At 40.4% G+C, this 16309-nt stretch overlaps 1 protein-coding gene across 1 annotated transcript in view; it reads right to left on the bottom strand.

Annotated features, from left to right (window-relative positions):
* The window catches only part of LOC147016037 (neogenin-like), a 557153-nt gene that overhangs the window by 340023 nt on the left and 200821 nt on the right, over nt 1–16309 (bottom strand). Inside the window, exon 2 of the mRNA XM_085849139.1 lies at nt 7133–7405. Coding sequence (XP_085705265.1) covers nt 7133–7405 — 273 coding nt within the window. The remainder of the gene's footprint in view (nt 1–7132; nt 7406–16309) is intronic.

A 16309-nucleotide genomic window follows, 5' to 3' on the forward strand; every position in this document is an offset into this window, starting at 1 on the left:
AACTGTATTGCAACATTTGCAAAACTAAACTTTTAGAACTCTGAATAAAATTGAGTGATTTAACAAAGAAAAATGACACCAGTCAGGCAAAAATACATTATAACCATAAAACAGATTAAATTATTAAATGAGAGGTTTTCACTTCATCTTAACCAATCGTTTATGTCTGTAACTATCAACCCAATATGGTGTCTTACTCAGTTATGGATGGATCATGTGCTTATCCTCAAAGTGCCCCATCTTGTCCTTGGTGTTATCACATTTTACTCTCCAATGTATGGAAAACTTTGGTCAAGAATAGCATCTTATCATTAGAATCACGGACCTTGTTTTTTATGGATCACTCAACCCGGGTTAAAAAACATGCTTCCACTGATCCAGCATTTCCATGCCATCCCAGTTTGGGCTCTGAAAGCGAGAGCTCACAAGCATTTTATCCCGACCCTTTCCCAAAGCATGCCAATCAGGTGATGAGTGGGGCATATATATATATATATATATATATATATATATATATATATATATATATATATATATATATATGTATATATTACTAAAACTCTCATCTTGTATGTATGTATATATGTATGTATGTATGTTCCCAAAATACAGCCAAAACGGTACACAATAGTGCAAAAAATTTAGTGCCACCTTACTCACCATTCTCGCGCGGTGTGCAGTATCAAGTTTCATTCAAATCGGGCAACAAAAAAATTATTAAAAAATCAATTCCCGATTTAGTCAAGTACTCTTCGGGAGAATTTGATCAATGCAAACAACCTCAGCAGTATAGTTTGCTGGAGCTATCTTTTTTCTTTCTTTTTTGAAATGATTTTTTTATCAACCGCTGTCACAACGGGAACCCAAGGGGTTCACGGGTCGTCGAGTTTATACTAGTGGGGTATGCTTACATATTGTAGGCAATAACGAACCGTGCTTCCCCATTTTTTTTTTCATTTATCTATTTTCATTTATTCATATTTTGATTTACTGATGCCTTCCAATGGTTCTGTGATTTTTTTTTTCCTAGTGTATTGGCTTTGATGTCCATCGGCACCCAAAATTTAAGTTTTCTACGTAACCCAGAAGGTACCGATTTTTAATAGCAGCGAGTCAGTTGGTGAATCAATGACTTAGTGGTTCGAATGAGCTTTATACAGGGAAGTCCGAAAATTACTTTACCCTGATAAATTTCTCGCACTTCCCTCCGTCCCTTCCCCTCTGCCCTCGCCCGCTGTGGTTTGCGGAAACACCGACTCAGAAGAATGATGGAGCACATACAGTTACAATGACAAATTAATTATTGGAAGTACTGTACAATAAAACCTGCATATTAAAAGAGTTCAAGAACAATGCTTCACTGGGAATGGTAAAGGGACTTTCAGGCCACCCTGTATATTAGATATTTTGAGTCAAAATGAAAGGAAAGACGCCATTTTTCGGCCTGAGGTTAATCTAATTATTCATCGCCGGCCTTTGAAAAGCATTGAGTATATAGAAGAGAAGAAATAATTTGTCAGCGATAAAGAACATGAAATGTGAGCTTATTGCTAGAAGAGGATACTTATTCAAGGTGTAAAATTGCTCACATACAACTCATGTTTGGGCCGAAGAGCACACATCAGACCACTAATTTGACCAAGGCACATTTTCAATTCTGTCAGTTTTTGTTCAAGGTTTGCTCGGAAAGAACCACCCAGACAGATTAAAAAAAAGACACCCACTGAATGGAAACACAAGCTTTTCACTCAGGCTCGAGTAGACGACTGTGTGCAGGCTTCAGGAGAAGGCAACATGGTTTTCAAGGATAGCATAGTTTTAAAGGTTTTGAGGGAACAGCATGATTTTCAGAAACGGGAGGCCAAGCCCAGAAACAGTGGGATCATTCATTACTTTGATGAAAATCCTGTATTACACTTCACAACAACAAAAAAAAATATGAAGGTTTTCATTGAGTAGTCTATCTAGAACAACATGATTAAATAGCATTATCACAACAACCCTGCATGAATGAGGGTTTGGGTTAGGTGGGGTAGGGTGAACGAGGGGAGAAAAAAAGATCGCAGGTAAGGTCGGGAGATGATGCGAGATCAACGTGATGGCAGCGCACTTGCGCACCGCTTGCTTGATTCCCTGGAAGGAGTTTAAAGGGAATGAAAATAAGTTAATTTTATTGCATTGACAACTCTATTCCATCAAAGTATTATTTCTTCTATAAATACACAAAAACACCAGCTTCGTTTCCATTACTGAAATGAGCTGCAATTAGCCTTTTGTCCAAAGGCACGTGAGAAGTTTAACTCCCTAATCCGAGTTTTGCAGAATGTTTTCAGCCCTGTCGTGCAACTCGCAGGAGGCAACTAATTTGGTGATAAGTTCAAAATACCCACAGTCTGTGTACTGTTTCCAAACACATTGAAAGCCATAAAAGTGGATATATTGGCTGTGAGCAAAACAGCAGTGTACCATAATATATTGGCTATGTTCCTCCTCACACATAGATATATGTACTTTAGATGTACAGCGTAGTACCATCAAAAAAAATATAGCACCCTGCTGGTAAAAATATATGGCAATGTCACCATATAGCTTATCCTTGTTTTTCAACATTCTTCGAAAACGATGAATCGGAAACTTTCATGCATGATTGCTCGTTGGGAATGCTGCCTCTATCTCTGCAACCCAAATCGGCTGGGCAAAACACCAGTAAGAAGGATTGCCGGGTAACTCAGAGGTAGCGTACTCACCTTTGAACAGTGTAGTCTGGGTTCGATTGCGGATAAGATCATAGAAACTGCCACCCTGATGTATTGCAGGACAGGCGTTTCATCAATGAGTGCACTGCCATATGCAGGGATGTTAAGCCAGGTATCCCTTCTGCTCGTGTTAGCAGGTGGAGATTAAGGATCTAACGATATATTTTGAAAGGAGTGAGGCACCCCTTGCCCGTACTCAATCCAGATTCCAAATTCATGCCTTAATGTGTCAGGGCACCGCATCTGCAGCACAGCCAGGCCTGAATAATGTTGTGTGTAGCGGGCCAAATTTGCAATCAAATCCTCATCCAATGTGCATTTGCCCAAGGAAGCAGGATGAATTAATTGGCATTCACTTGATGAGAGCTGGAATGCCTGAACACACCTTGTTCCCAAACGCGTGTCTTCGCATCTTAAGTTTCTTGCTTTATACAAGCACAGGGTGTGTTCTTTCAAAATGAATTAGAGGTAAAAGGAAGCAACATGACGACAAGGCAGAATTCGCGAATGGCACAGTCTGAAATAAGTACGCAAGCGAGACAAATCTTTACGAAAGAGGTATGTAATGTCAGCTAAAGATGTCGGAGGGTAAATCATGCCATTACTATGTGTACGAGTGTTTCCAAGTTGAATTTAACCTGTAAAATGTTGGGTTTCTAACAGAGCCATAATTTGGAAGAAATTGGCTCAAACATCTTGTCGACTTAAAAATGAACAAACACGTTAGCAGGCGATCCTTCCAAACCTACGTGGAGGATTCAATGCTGTTCACAGATGAGGAAACAAACGATGACTTTTAATGCATTCTTGCCCAGGAATATCACTCGATGACCAAATGCTGCCATGCTGCCACCGCCACCACAACCTGGCCCCTTACCATTTGACCTTTTCCACCTTTCCCCAACCCACTCTTCTTGTCTATTTGTTTGTTCCACATGGTTTGTGGATACATGTCGTCGTATAAAAATTACTCTTTAAATTTCTCCTTTCTTTGCTGATTTTAGTGCCAAATTGATTAACGGTGCTTTCCAACATGTTTTGTAATGATATGCCCACTCATGGACACAATAGTTTACCAGATGTTTCCAGAAAATTAGGTGCGGCCACCCTGAATGCCAAACATTGAGGAAGAGCAGGGAGGGGTTCCACTGGCAATTGCAAAGTTAGCATCAGAGTGAAGTTGATGGCACACCATTGCAAATCTCCACATTTCCCACCTAAAGCAGAGTTGAAAGATGGTAAAAAGTTCCACTAGGAATGACCCAATATCAAATCTTGAGTTAAATTTTTTTTCCCCCCCATTTTGACCCCTGTGACCCGAAGTCCCCACCTCCTGGGGTATGAACCCAGGGGTAAAATCCAAAAAATCGTCATATATGTCATGCATCCCCCAATGTTGATTGCACAAAAAAATTGTTTTAAAATGTGCCCGTAATTGCACTTTTTTTTTACCTCCACTACTGAAGGTGGAAGGAGGTTATGTTTTCACCACTGTCTATCTGTTTGTTTGTCTGTTTATGTACAAGATATCTCAAAATGTTGTGGATGGATCTTGATAAATTTGGTCGGCACACTGGGTGTGTGGCAAGGATGAATTGAGTATATTTTGGCAAACATCCAGATCCGGATCCGACTGCTAGAATTTTTTAAGTGATTCTTCATCATTGAGAGATAGGGCCAAAAACGACATGGAGCATGATTTATAAAGCAGTTGGGGACGGATTCGGACGAAACTTGGTGTACGCGTTATGTTTGTGACAAGGAAGAATTGAATCAATTTTGGTGAAGATCTGGATCCAGATCCGATAATTTTTTAAGTGATTCTTCACCATTAAGAGATCGAGCTAAACCGATATATTTCACGATATCTCAAAAAATTGAGGACGGATTCAGATGTAACTTCGTGGACACGTTGGGTGTGTGACAATGGTGAATTGATTCGATTTTGATGACGATCCGAATCCAGATCTGGATTCGAGAATTATTTCATTTTTGAAGTGATTCTTTACCATTGAGAGATCGGGACAAAAACGATTGATATTTCAAAATATATTGGGCCAGATATGTTGCCGTGGATCGGGCATTGCTTGGCGGAGGTATGCGCTCTACCTGAGTGCCCTTCTAGTTCGGTATGTGACCTTTTGACCCGACCCCATGTTGTCGGGCAAAAATTAGTATCCATGTGCTGATCAAAAGTATCATGCTGGGTAAATTTTTGCACAATCATTTATGAGGAGATAGCATGACGGATGGACAGACAAGACAGACAGACAGACAGAAAAACTACAATATCCTCCTGTTTTTTTCAAAAAAAGCATGGGAATAAAAATGTACAATTAAAAAATGCACGTGGAAAAAAAAAATCATAAAAACTGGTGGCTAATTGTTTTTTGTTCAGGAAATGGTCACGTAAAGTGAACAACCCAATAAACAAATAAGTTAGGTCAATTTCTAATCAGTGTATGTTCCATATTAATTATCAGCGAGTATCCTGTTATCATCTCATTAATATGCACGACAGACTTCTTTGGCCTCGATTTTCCAGTTCAAGCAGATCGTTCATTGGCCATGATTCATCACTCAATCAGCAGATCGGTTATTGCCTTCGATTGGTCACTCAGCAAGCGGAAGTGCATTTCGTCGATTCTGCAATACCATTTCCCTCAAAATAATTTTTGCCACTCAGATGAATTTTCACGTATTTGCATTCGGTCATAGATCCGCGACAAGGCTTTCGTACGTTTTCACATTTTCGCATTGGCATGCTGTCAGTTACTGTGAAATCATTCTCTCCACAGGACAGTGGCACAAGCTGATAGCGAATGATGAGCTAAATCAAAGCTTGATTTCTGGCTGATTTAAAGGTCCTAATTTTGAAACTACAGAATGGATCGCTCCAAATATGAAATCCCTGGCCGCCAACTGGAAAGGTAATTGAACAAAATGAGATGAAGTAATCCAAGTTCGATGGCATCAGCATTTCAAACTCGGCCACAAGTGAAACAAAATTAAATGTGATGCAAAAGCATCTCGTTTGGCAAAACATTTAAAAGCTGGTTGGCTCGAAAAATCATTCCCAGCGGAGCACCGGAGAATATAGTCACAGAGCGAGAAATCAATACCTAATATGACTAATAAAGCATTGATAACCGCAAAATCTACGATGTCCTCTATTGCCCAAGAGTCAACAAACTTATTGCTGTGATTTACTGTCATGCGAAGAACTCTCCTCCAAGGTCAACAAAACAATTAATCATGACATTAATTCTGAAATTATCTGAGAACCTTTGCAGTTATGTTTCAGGTTAACAGACAGCACTGTATGCAGACTCTCAAATTATGAAATATATTGAAAGGAAGACAGAAACATGAAGAACTCAGGCTTTTGGCCATTACATTATTCCTGGAAAATAAAACCAGAGCGAAATTGATGGTCACCATCGCAAATGCCCACGCTTCCCACCTAACGCTTCTTCCACAGCCGAGAACATGCACATTAAAAAAAACAATAAAGCAAAGTTGAAAGATGGCAAAATGTTCCACCAGGAATGACCCAATATCAAATTTTAAGGAAAAAAAAAATCTTCTATTTTGACCTCTGTGACCCGACGTCCCCACCCCCTGGGGCATGTACCGGAAATCAAAAAAAAACAAAACAATCATACATATTTCATGCATCCCCCACATACAAAGTTTAATTTTAAAAATGTTTTAAAATGTGCCCATAATTGCACTTTTTGGTATTTGACCTTTTGATCCCACCCCAGGGCCCTAGGGGGCAGGATCAAAATGGTACAGCTTTCGCACCTTCTTGCCATGTAGTCAATAACTACCAAGTTTGATGGATTTCTGCATAACCGTTTTGGAGGTGATAGCATGACACAGTCAATATTACAATATCACCACTTTTTCTTTTTTTTTAAAGCATTGTGATAAAAACAGCCTGTGAAGCAATTGAACATCTCTGCAACTCTTGTTTTGCTTGTCTATACTGTGGCATACAAGTAAACAAAAAATATATACACCATTGAACCCATCATTCCCGTCGTACATCCTCATGCAAGGAATTGCCACCGAATGCTAGTCATAACTGCAAAAATACTGAAAGTAAATCTTAGAAGCCAATTCTGTAACACATTACAAATATTCACATGGAGACACATGCAGAGGCAGATTATAGGGAAGGGAAGGTTACACTAAATAATGTGATCAAGTAGAAAATAAAAATAAATTGCATTTATGGCAGGTGACGTGAATGATCACCTCCAACCACAACTTCAACGATGCAGGCCTTAACTCTCTGCACATTGTCCTTGACTGAATGTCTACAGCCATAGTGCTGAAGAACAGATAAAAGATGTCTCAGCAGCACCCACCTGACACTTGCGCCATTCGGCTTGCAATTGTACCCAATCCAGGCACAGTAGCAAGACACTGACAGTGTGCCGCTGCCGAAAGCTGCAGTGAACCATTGCCCATATCCTTGTGTTGGTCAGCCGGGGACTCGCCGAGGCACCGCCACATGAGGGTAGGTTGCAAGGTGGGGTTGGCAGCACAGTGCAATTTGGTGGTTGCACCGGCAAGGAGCAAGGCATCCGAAGGCTGCAACGTGAAGTAGAGATCTTGGAATCTCGTGGCATGGACACCACCTGCAAAGATGAGAGGAAACAGCAGCGAGTCAAAATTGTGATGCCTGAAAAATACATACATTTGGCTTAGACGTAACCACAATATCAGTTTCACCGCCTGATGGGATAGACGGCAGTGTGCATTGGAGTGGAAAAATAAGTTTGAGAAGTCAAGCGATGAGAACTGCTGCATTGAAATCACCTCAATGTAAGATCTTACAGCAAAGGCACGTCTTTTGCATTGAGAATTGGATGTTCAGCTCACCAAAATTTATACGATACGATAAATCATAAAACAATAATAATTATTGTTATCTCAAGTGCAGTGAAAGCCTAATAAGTGCTCCAGATTATCTGCCATGTAGAGCATAAGTTGCAGAATTATTAACAACCCAATCAGTAGTCCATGAAGAGAAATGGAATAAGTGTTTGCTGTGTGGGCTTCAATCATGAAAATCAGTTCATTTTACAATATTCAAAATGTTTCCGTGTAACATACCTCGTTAGACAGTGTGCGTCCTGGCAAAATTGGCACAATTATAATGACTTTCCGTGCGTATTGGCAAAAACACCTTGAGTGTCAGGTGGCCCTTCAAAATTAATGGGCCCTGCTAATATAGAGGTGGGTCTCCGTGTGCATTCCTTATTGGGTACAATTGATCAGTTTCCGGATAAATCCCATGCTCGATGTTGCACAACACTGCTGATTGGTTTTATGGGAGAGGTCTGTTTCTGCGCAGACTGATGTCCAGCCTCATCCATTCTTTCCTTGGATTCAATATGGCTTCCTATTGGAATCCCTCAACAAAGGCTCTTCATATTTGCTCACAAACCACGACTCAACTGCATCGTCCCCTCCCCCGTAATTGATTTTGCAGCATGGTTTTACGTAAATCAGAAGATCCTTGAAAGGTCATGGATGTTGTGAACAATCATTGTTTTTGTTTGCAATAAAATGAATGCATTCCATGGTTTATATTGAATATTAAAAAAAAAAAAAAAATAGAGCACCATTTGGATTTTTGATCGCGCAGTGCACCCTGAACCGGCAATGGCATCAAAACCCGATGGGGAGTGCTTTTCTCATCTGCCAATCCATCAGGCTTTCTATCATCAGGGAATTGAGAAGGAGAGTGGTGGGAATGGCAGTTGTGACCCTGGAATCTCAGGCATCCAGCAAGCTGTGGTACAAATAAGTGTCACTCACATCGTGAGGCTTCTGACACGTCCGAATCAATTACACTCACCCGCACCTTGCAAACAGGAAAATGTTGCAAAAATGCAAATTGGGGTTTTGTCTGGTTTTTATTTTTGTATTTTTTTTTTTTTGCTTCAATGGACAATTTGGGTCAGACAACTGATGGTTACTCGTTCACATGTCATATCATGCACTTTATGAATTCAATTGAACTGCTCCTAATATGAGATTTGTCACTTTTCGCTGAAAGGCATTTGCAGCTGTCAAATCAAAGGAATGAAATACAAATAAATCCCCTTAATCCAAATAGAATCTAGTCACCTCAATAGATCGAGCATTTTTTAATTTTTTTTTTATTTTAAAGTAGAGAAAGGTTAGAGTGAAGCTGAAAGAAGATATGCTTGGAAGTGAAGCACAATGTGTACAACAATCTCGGGATGAAGTTTCCAATTGTAACTGGATCTGCCGGAAAGTTAAAGATATCCTTAGCCCGAGACCCTTAGGGGACATGGTTCTTTAAAAACCGATCACACAGTGAAACTAGATTTGTCACACATGGTGACGAAGGGCAGGTGAAGTCTGAAAGATGATTCTGGGGCTTGATGGAATGTCAGAATGCCTGACTTTGGGTTAAATAGTGTGAAGATTCTGAGAGACACTGTGGTCAAATCCACCCATTGGTCTTTGTTCTGTTTTTGGAGGGTGGGTGGGGAGTGGTGGGGTGGGGATGGTGGTGGTGGTGGTTAGATTGCACTCAAGCTTGCCTGCTTTGATATGGCATGATGTGGTTTGATAGATACCTTTGAGTGAGTTCAAGTTAATCCAGGTGAGATAGTGAAGGATGAATTAGTGAAGCGAAGTATAATGCATGTTACAATCACCCCAAAAGACCAGTGTGTAATGATGACATAGATCAGACTTGCACAAGAATCAGTCTTGGAAAGCAGAGCGTTGGACTTACTGTTCACATGAGCAAGGCACAAACCAAATGATTCAAAGCTAATGGTTCAGCGTTGAAAGCGGAGGGGGGAGGGGGTCGGTGGGGACGAGACAGACATCTTGCGTAACAACGAAAGAAAGAAAAAAAAGTGATGTAAATAAAAGTTGAAAAGTCTTATACAGTTCAAGGCAGTGGAAGAACAAAGCAAAGAAGAAAGAAGGAAGATTAGGAAAAGTGACTTCATTTTACAGAGAATAGGAAGATAATGAAATTGGATCAATATTTTCCAATTTTTTTTTTTTTTGAGTGATGCGAAGCTTATGGAGGAGGTGAGACGTAAATCCCATTCAGGGCAATGATACGAGTAAACATCAGTGTACTTCTACAGGAATAACAAGGACATTAGTCGACAATGGACCGACATATCTACACGGGATTTGAACCTGCGCGCCCTTCATCAATAAGCCAGCCAAGAGTTAAAGATATTTTGCAAATTCTTACTTGCACCTTACTCTTGAAGGAGAATAAGAAACAGCATTAGCAGATAAAGTAGTGAGTCATTCAATTTGTTAAAAAAAAAAAACTTCAAATGTCCAACCATTGATGTGCCACCATGAGGATAGCTCAACAACTTCAACATACATACCACAAAGGAAACAGTTGGCAGCATCAAAACAAGACAATACCTTCATTTTTTTGCAGACTTTGGATTAAAAGCAGAAAAGGCATATCAAAAACAAAATACCCTGCTGCAGCATTGCTCCTGGTGCTCCATAATTCCACCCAGGCACAGATCAATAACAAAAAAAAGCCCACATAGCGATCACCATGCATGGCACGAACCTGCCGCTCACAGTCATTCAACCGTGCCCCGGGGAGACGGAACGCCGCTCACCGCTTATGCCTTACTTAGCAAAGGGCACAAGAAGGCATGAACACCAGGCCAGAGGAAAGTTCAATATACTGTCTCAATGCGTCTCCTGGGTTTACTGATGTTGCTGTCATGGGTACAGGAATTCCTGAGTTTTGGAAATTGTGGTGAACTCGACCTGGTGTTGTGTGAAGTGTGTGCTGGGATTCAAGTTAAAAGGATCTACTCACTCCCCATGGTATATTCAGCAGTTATATTCTTGAAATCAAGAAGGGCATCAGCTTTTGATCAAGACAGTTGCCTCGACAAAAGATGAAGTACCGTATTAGAGCCTCGGAACCAATTAATGCTAACCATTTAGAAGGAGCAATCGTTTCCATCCTCAAATAATATTTATAATCATTATCAATTTTTGACCGACGCAGCAATAAAACAAATGCTGACTCAGAACCTAAATGGCTCAATACACATTCGATCTGGTAAGTTTAACAGGTCAGAGAGAGAGGGTGTCCTGAGGTTGTTTGTCAAAAGGACAGCATATGGCAAGTTTTATGGATAAAAAGTAATGACCTATAAAATAATAATAGTTCAATAATATCCTTTGGACCAGCAGAGCATTACACAGCTACTTTACATGTAGGGGGTACCCTGGGGTACCTGCCTTCATGTCTACAATCATCTCTGTAAATTCCAAAGCTTTTCACCTTTCAATGGCCTTCAATGTTCACCAAAGTACTCCGACCGGTGGTAAATTGTCCCCTGGTGAGCACTAGCATTGTGCCCAGTTACTGGCTATGAAAGTGCAAGCAGACTGCAAAGCAGAATATGCACCAAAGTCCCTGTTGAAGCTGCGGTGATGATCAGCTGTGAACCATATTCTGTTCTGTAGACTTTAAACTGCACTATAAGCAGAACTAAACTCCATGATGAAAACTAAAAGCAAAAACTTCCTCTAGTTCCTAATTAAAAGGCAAAACAATAAATAATCTTACATCACGTGTTTTACATTGTCGTAGAAGACGACACATCTCATACATTGACAATCTAGCACAAGATGCAACTGCATCTGTTGAAGATTTTCCACGTCTGATGACAAACAAGAAATTATGGAGGAAACGGTGGTGATGATGGTGATGGTGATGGTGATGATGTCACATGAGCAGTAATCATTACCCATTACACGCATATTTTTCTTTTAACATAAGTACTGTCGAGCTTTAAGTTTTTGAAATTCAATAATGCCGAATTAAATTGTATTATGACACAAACTCGCTCTGTCAGCGAAGGCTCACTGTAATTATTGTGCTTTTTGATATGCAATAAATTATTCAGCGTCTTAGCGTGTTGGGAAGCTCGGCAATTTGCTTCATTCATGGCCCTGTGTGTACGTCTGAACCTCTTGAGACTCTTTTCTGCCTTTCAGGCAACTATCTTAATGCCTGAGGCTTTGGCAGAGGTCAAGTAACATCAGTAAACCAGTGGCAGCCATGGGTAAGGTCTCACCCTGCGGAGGTGGTGGTTGCAGTGGTGGTGGTTGCTCACACTCTTGACAGTGTCAGAGCATTCATGACATGTTGTGAAAGCCTCCTTGGCTTAGAACGAATCCTAGACAGGTTGCCACTTTATCATAGGATGGGGAAATCTCCACTGAGCAGCAGTGAGAATCTAACTCCCTGCCAGTGAGGACAAATACTACAAGGCTTTGCCCATACCACCACCAAGGAGCTTCATATAGAGATCACAGGTGCTATTTCCAATATGCTGAACCATGTCTGAAGCAATAAGAAAAACTTCCAATTTAATCCTTAATAATATTGAAAACAAATATATTTTTTCTCATTTTAAGTCCATAATCAACAGTGTTTTGATGCTCTTGCAGATTAAAAAGAAGTTTTCAGAAAACTTAATGTTCCTGAACTTTTTCCTTTTTTAAGCAGTAGGTTGCAATTCAGGGCTGCTGGGATAGCCTCGAAGTGTACACATGGTTTTCAGCCATCCAGCTGTCCAGCTTAGGTTCAAATCACGACACAGTTCGAAACTGTCACCCTGATGTGTCACATGCAGGGTGATGCGTGGATGTGTATGCCATCCCTCGGATGGATGTCAAGCCAGAGGACCTGATCTGTCTGCCAGCATTGGTCGATTGGCTGTTGTCGAATGATAAATATCTCACAGGTATCTTTATTGAAAAGAAGGTGAGTTGGCGCTGGCATTCTGGCCAAATTCCAAACTCCTGCCCTGATTGACTGATAGGAAGGCAATGGCAAACCACATAGCATACCCCTTGCCAAGGGATTACTTTAGCAGTAACAACGCTCTGTCAAGAGTCTGGCAGATTTGATTGATCGGTTGGTATTAATCCCCTTTAGCGTGTGTTATAAGGTGGAACGGAGCCCTCCAGGACCCAAAGTATCCATCTATATTTTACTAGGATCACGTTTTAAGCATGAACCTTTGATGTTTTGACATTTTATCACTGCAGGAACTCATTCTTTTCTCATATCTTTGTTCCAATGGCTCTTTAAACTCATAAACTGCTGTATATTCTCGAGTGCTTTGTCACTGTTCTTCTGTTATAAGCACTACGGAACAAATTATAAGGGCACTCAGTTGAGCGCATACCTCTGCCATGTCATGCCTCATCCACGAGAACATATTGGGAACATTACATTTTTGAAATATCATGTGATGTAACGTTTTTGGCCCTATCTCTCAATAGTGAAGAATCACTTTGCAAATTAAATAACTCTCGTATCTCGATCCGGATTCGGATCTTCACCAAAATCGAATCAATTCGTCGTGGTCACACACCCCACCTGTCCACCCAGTTTCATCAGAATCCGTCTTCAACTTTATGAGATGTCGTGCTATATATCAGTTTAACCTGATCTTTCAATGGTGAAGAATAACTTTAAAAAATTGTCGGATCCGGATCCAGATTCGGATGTTCACCAAAATCTAATCAGTTCGTCCTTGTCTCACATCCAACCTGCCCATCAAATTTCATCAAAATGCATCCTCAACTTTTTGAGATATCCTGCACACAAACAAACAAATGAAATTGCTCGATTGAGCAAGGAATTGCCGGAATAACTTTGTCAAATCAACATGATCTCTGAAAAAACAAAAACCTGAAAATCAATTTGGTTCTTATAAGTCGATAGTGGTATTGTTTAATGAGTTATAGCACTGAGTTTGGTCATGATCATAACTTGGAAGTCAATCGGACTTGAAATGGCATTTTTATCGCAATTTGAAATTTTTGACCCGACCCCCCCTGACATTCGACCCCCGACCGCAAAGAAGGATGTTGGTGTGACACCCCAATGAGACATATGGTTGGATGCAGAATTGGAAGATGCACATTTTGGATTTGGTTTGAAGTCGATACGACCATTTTAGCGGACGTTATTGCGAAAATAAGAATTTCGGTTTTTCGGTGACCTTGACCTTGACCTTTGACCTAGATTCACCAAAAACGACAAGTGTCTAAGGTGGACCATGGCTGACATCTGTGCCCAGTTTCGTCATGATCGCTGAAACGGTGTGGCTGCTACAGGGTAAACAAACACACAAACAAACAGACAGACACACAGAATGACACACACAACCGACCAACATCGGCAATTAATAAATAAAGTAATCTCAAAAAGATTTAGTGTACTCAAAACAAAGAATACAATCAAGAGAAAAAGTAATGAAATGTTTACTCTTCATTTATTTTTCTTCTTTCAAATTTCAGAAGCGACCAAAACTGTGCTGGTTGTCATAATCCAATGCCAGGACTGATGCCAAGGCAAAATGATTGGCACCATGAGATTGGCCTCAGAATGAGTCATAAGCACATGTTGCGCTCACAGCTCATCATCGATGTAATGGTAGATGAAGCACTAACCATCAATGCTACGTGTGAAGATTATTGAAATGGGTGCACATGTACACATTGGCGGTGGAGAAAGCTCAAGGGAGCCTTTGACAGGTTGTGCTGAGAGGGGCTGCTTTATTGATGGCTCGCCTATGGCCTTGCAACCCTGCTTTACACTAATCACCGGGGTGCCATTAGCAGGCGGTTTATCGCAGGCAGCTCAATACGCAATAAGCCATTGCCTCATGCATCTGAACATTGCTCCTGAGCCTATTGGTGGTGACCAATAGCCCCATGAAAGGTCCCTCTGAGTGGCAATAAACCGCACAGGGGTCAAATTAGAGAGGCCACATGCAAAACATACATCCGCAGGCTTCCTTATGAGCATTTTCTGCCACATCTAGATTAGATTTTCATGAAAACAAAATGTGGACAAAAAAAAAAAAAATCAGTGGGAAATTCAATACTCCAGGTATTTAAAACAAAAATTCACCAGAAAGAACAGGTGCTAATGATGGTGGTTCATGCATTAATCATGTGTTTTCATTAGAAGAAGTCTTTGCACATTTGGTAATTTCCATAATAAGTTCCAAATTCTTGGGGGTGTTTGCCTTGAAAGTTTTGCCGTATTTGTAGCTGCCAAGGTGTCGTCTTCAATCAATTGCATCCCCGAGTATGCAAATAAATTGTATTTTACACGTGTGGATTTTTCATTCACACATCAATCCTCTGCCACCTCTTGCCTGTCATTAAACCACCAACTTGGACAACTTTACAGAAATCACTATGCGTTGATTGGTCATTTTAGGATAAAATTTACAACAACCTTTGCAGATTTACAACTGAAAAGTAAAATGATCAGAGGATGCGGCAGACGCGAGAGGTGTACTTGTGATTCATTTGTAAGATTATAGGTAAGAGTCGGGTTATCGATTATAGTAGCAAATTATCTATTTCAGAAGCCTATCTATTTCAGAATCTATTTGGCTTAACGGTTAAGGTGGCTGGCTTAAGATCTTAGGCCTCAAGTTCAAGCCCCTGTCAACCATTGAATTAACAGCAGGTGGGTGACTCAGCCTGCCATCCTTCTCAGGTCGGCAAAATGAGTACCAGCGCGCTGGTAATGGGGCGTTGCGTCAGCGGCACAGCCATGCCCCAGAAAATGATGCAGCCAAGCATCCACAGGCTGCATAAGAATAAATAAATAAATCTGTCTCAGAGTTGGGTATCAATCAAGGTGCATTTCCTGATGAGTCTATTTAAAGTGGAAAGTCAAAACAGAAATGTCTCAAGTGACTGGGACAAAAAAAAAGGTAAAAGTATGCTGACAACTAGAGAGTTCATAGAACATGATACACCATGTGGTGTTCAAGTATATATGGTACTTCAATTTTAATAAAATAGTTAATTTAAAGATCGTAAAAAAAAAATCACGAAGTTTAGCGCTAGCGAAGCATTCTAACACACGACCCGTATACACCACCCTGTTCAACATGTCCAGGTACGGCTAAACTGGAGGTTCTTGCAAGTATCAAGAAGGTGATTTGTGTTCTACAGTGTTGAAGTATATAATTCAATTTAAATAAAATAAAGAATGTAAAAGTCGTATAAATTAAATATTTCTGGGTTTCAGCACCGTTCACGCTGTGCCTATTACATCACCCTATCTAACACGTTACATTCGTTATTCGTGCCTGTTCTATGTGTCCTTTACTGTATAGTGTCCCTAAAAACAGTAAGTTTTCTGTTTCGAATAATTTTCAATTTTGTTTGACTGCCAGACAGCTGGACAGAGTAAAAATATAATCTCACTCTGTCTGCACATATGGAATCGGGGTGAATTCAGAGCCAAAGTACTGTTAAATGCCACCAGGTTTGTCTTCCAATTCATGTCCAAAATATAACTTTCAATTTAAACAAGTTGTTCCTCAATCATAAACTGATAATTTAATCATAAACTGATAAGATGGACGGATGGACGGACAGACAGACAGACAGACAGACAGACAGATGAACCAATTTCTTAACCACGTTTTTTGCTTCGCGTGTGT

This window comes from Eptatretus burgeri, chromosome 12, assembly GCF_056783735.1.
Source record: "Eptatretus burgeri isolate ZD-2024b chromosome 12, Ebu_testis_v1, whole genome shotgun sequence".
NCBI classification, from domain to species: domain Eukaryota; kingdom Metazoa; phylum Chordata; class Myxini; order Myxiniformes; family Myxinidae; genus Eptatretus; species Eptatretus burgeri.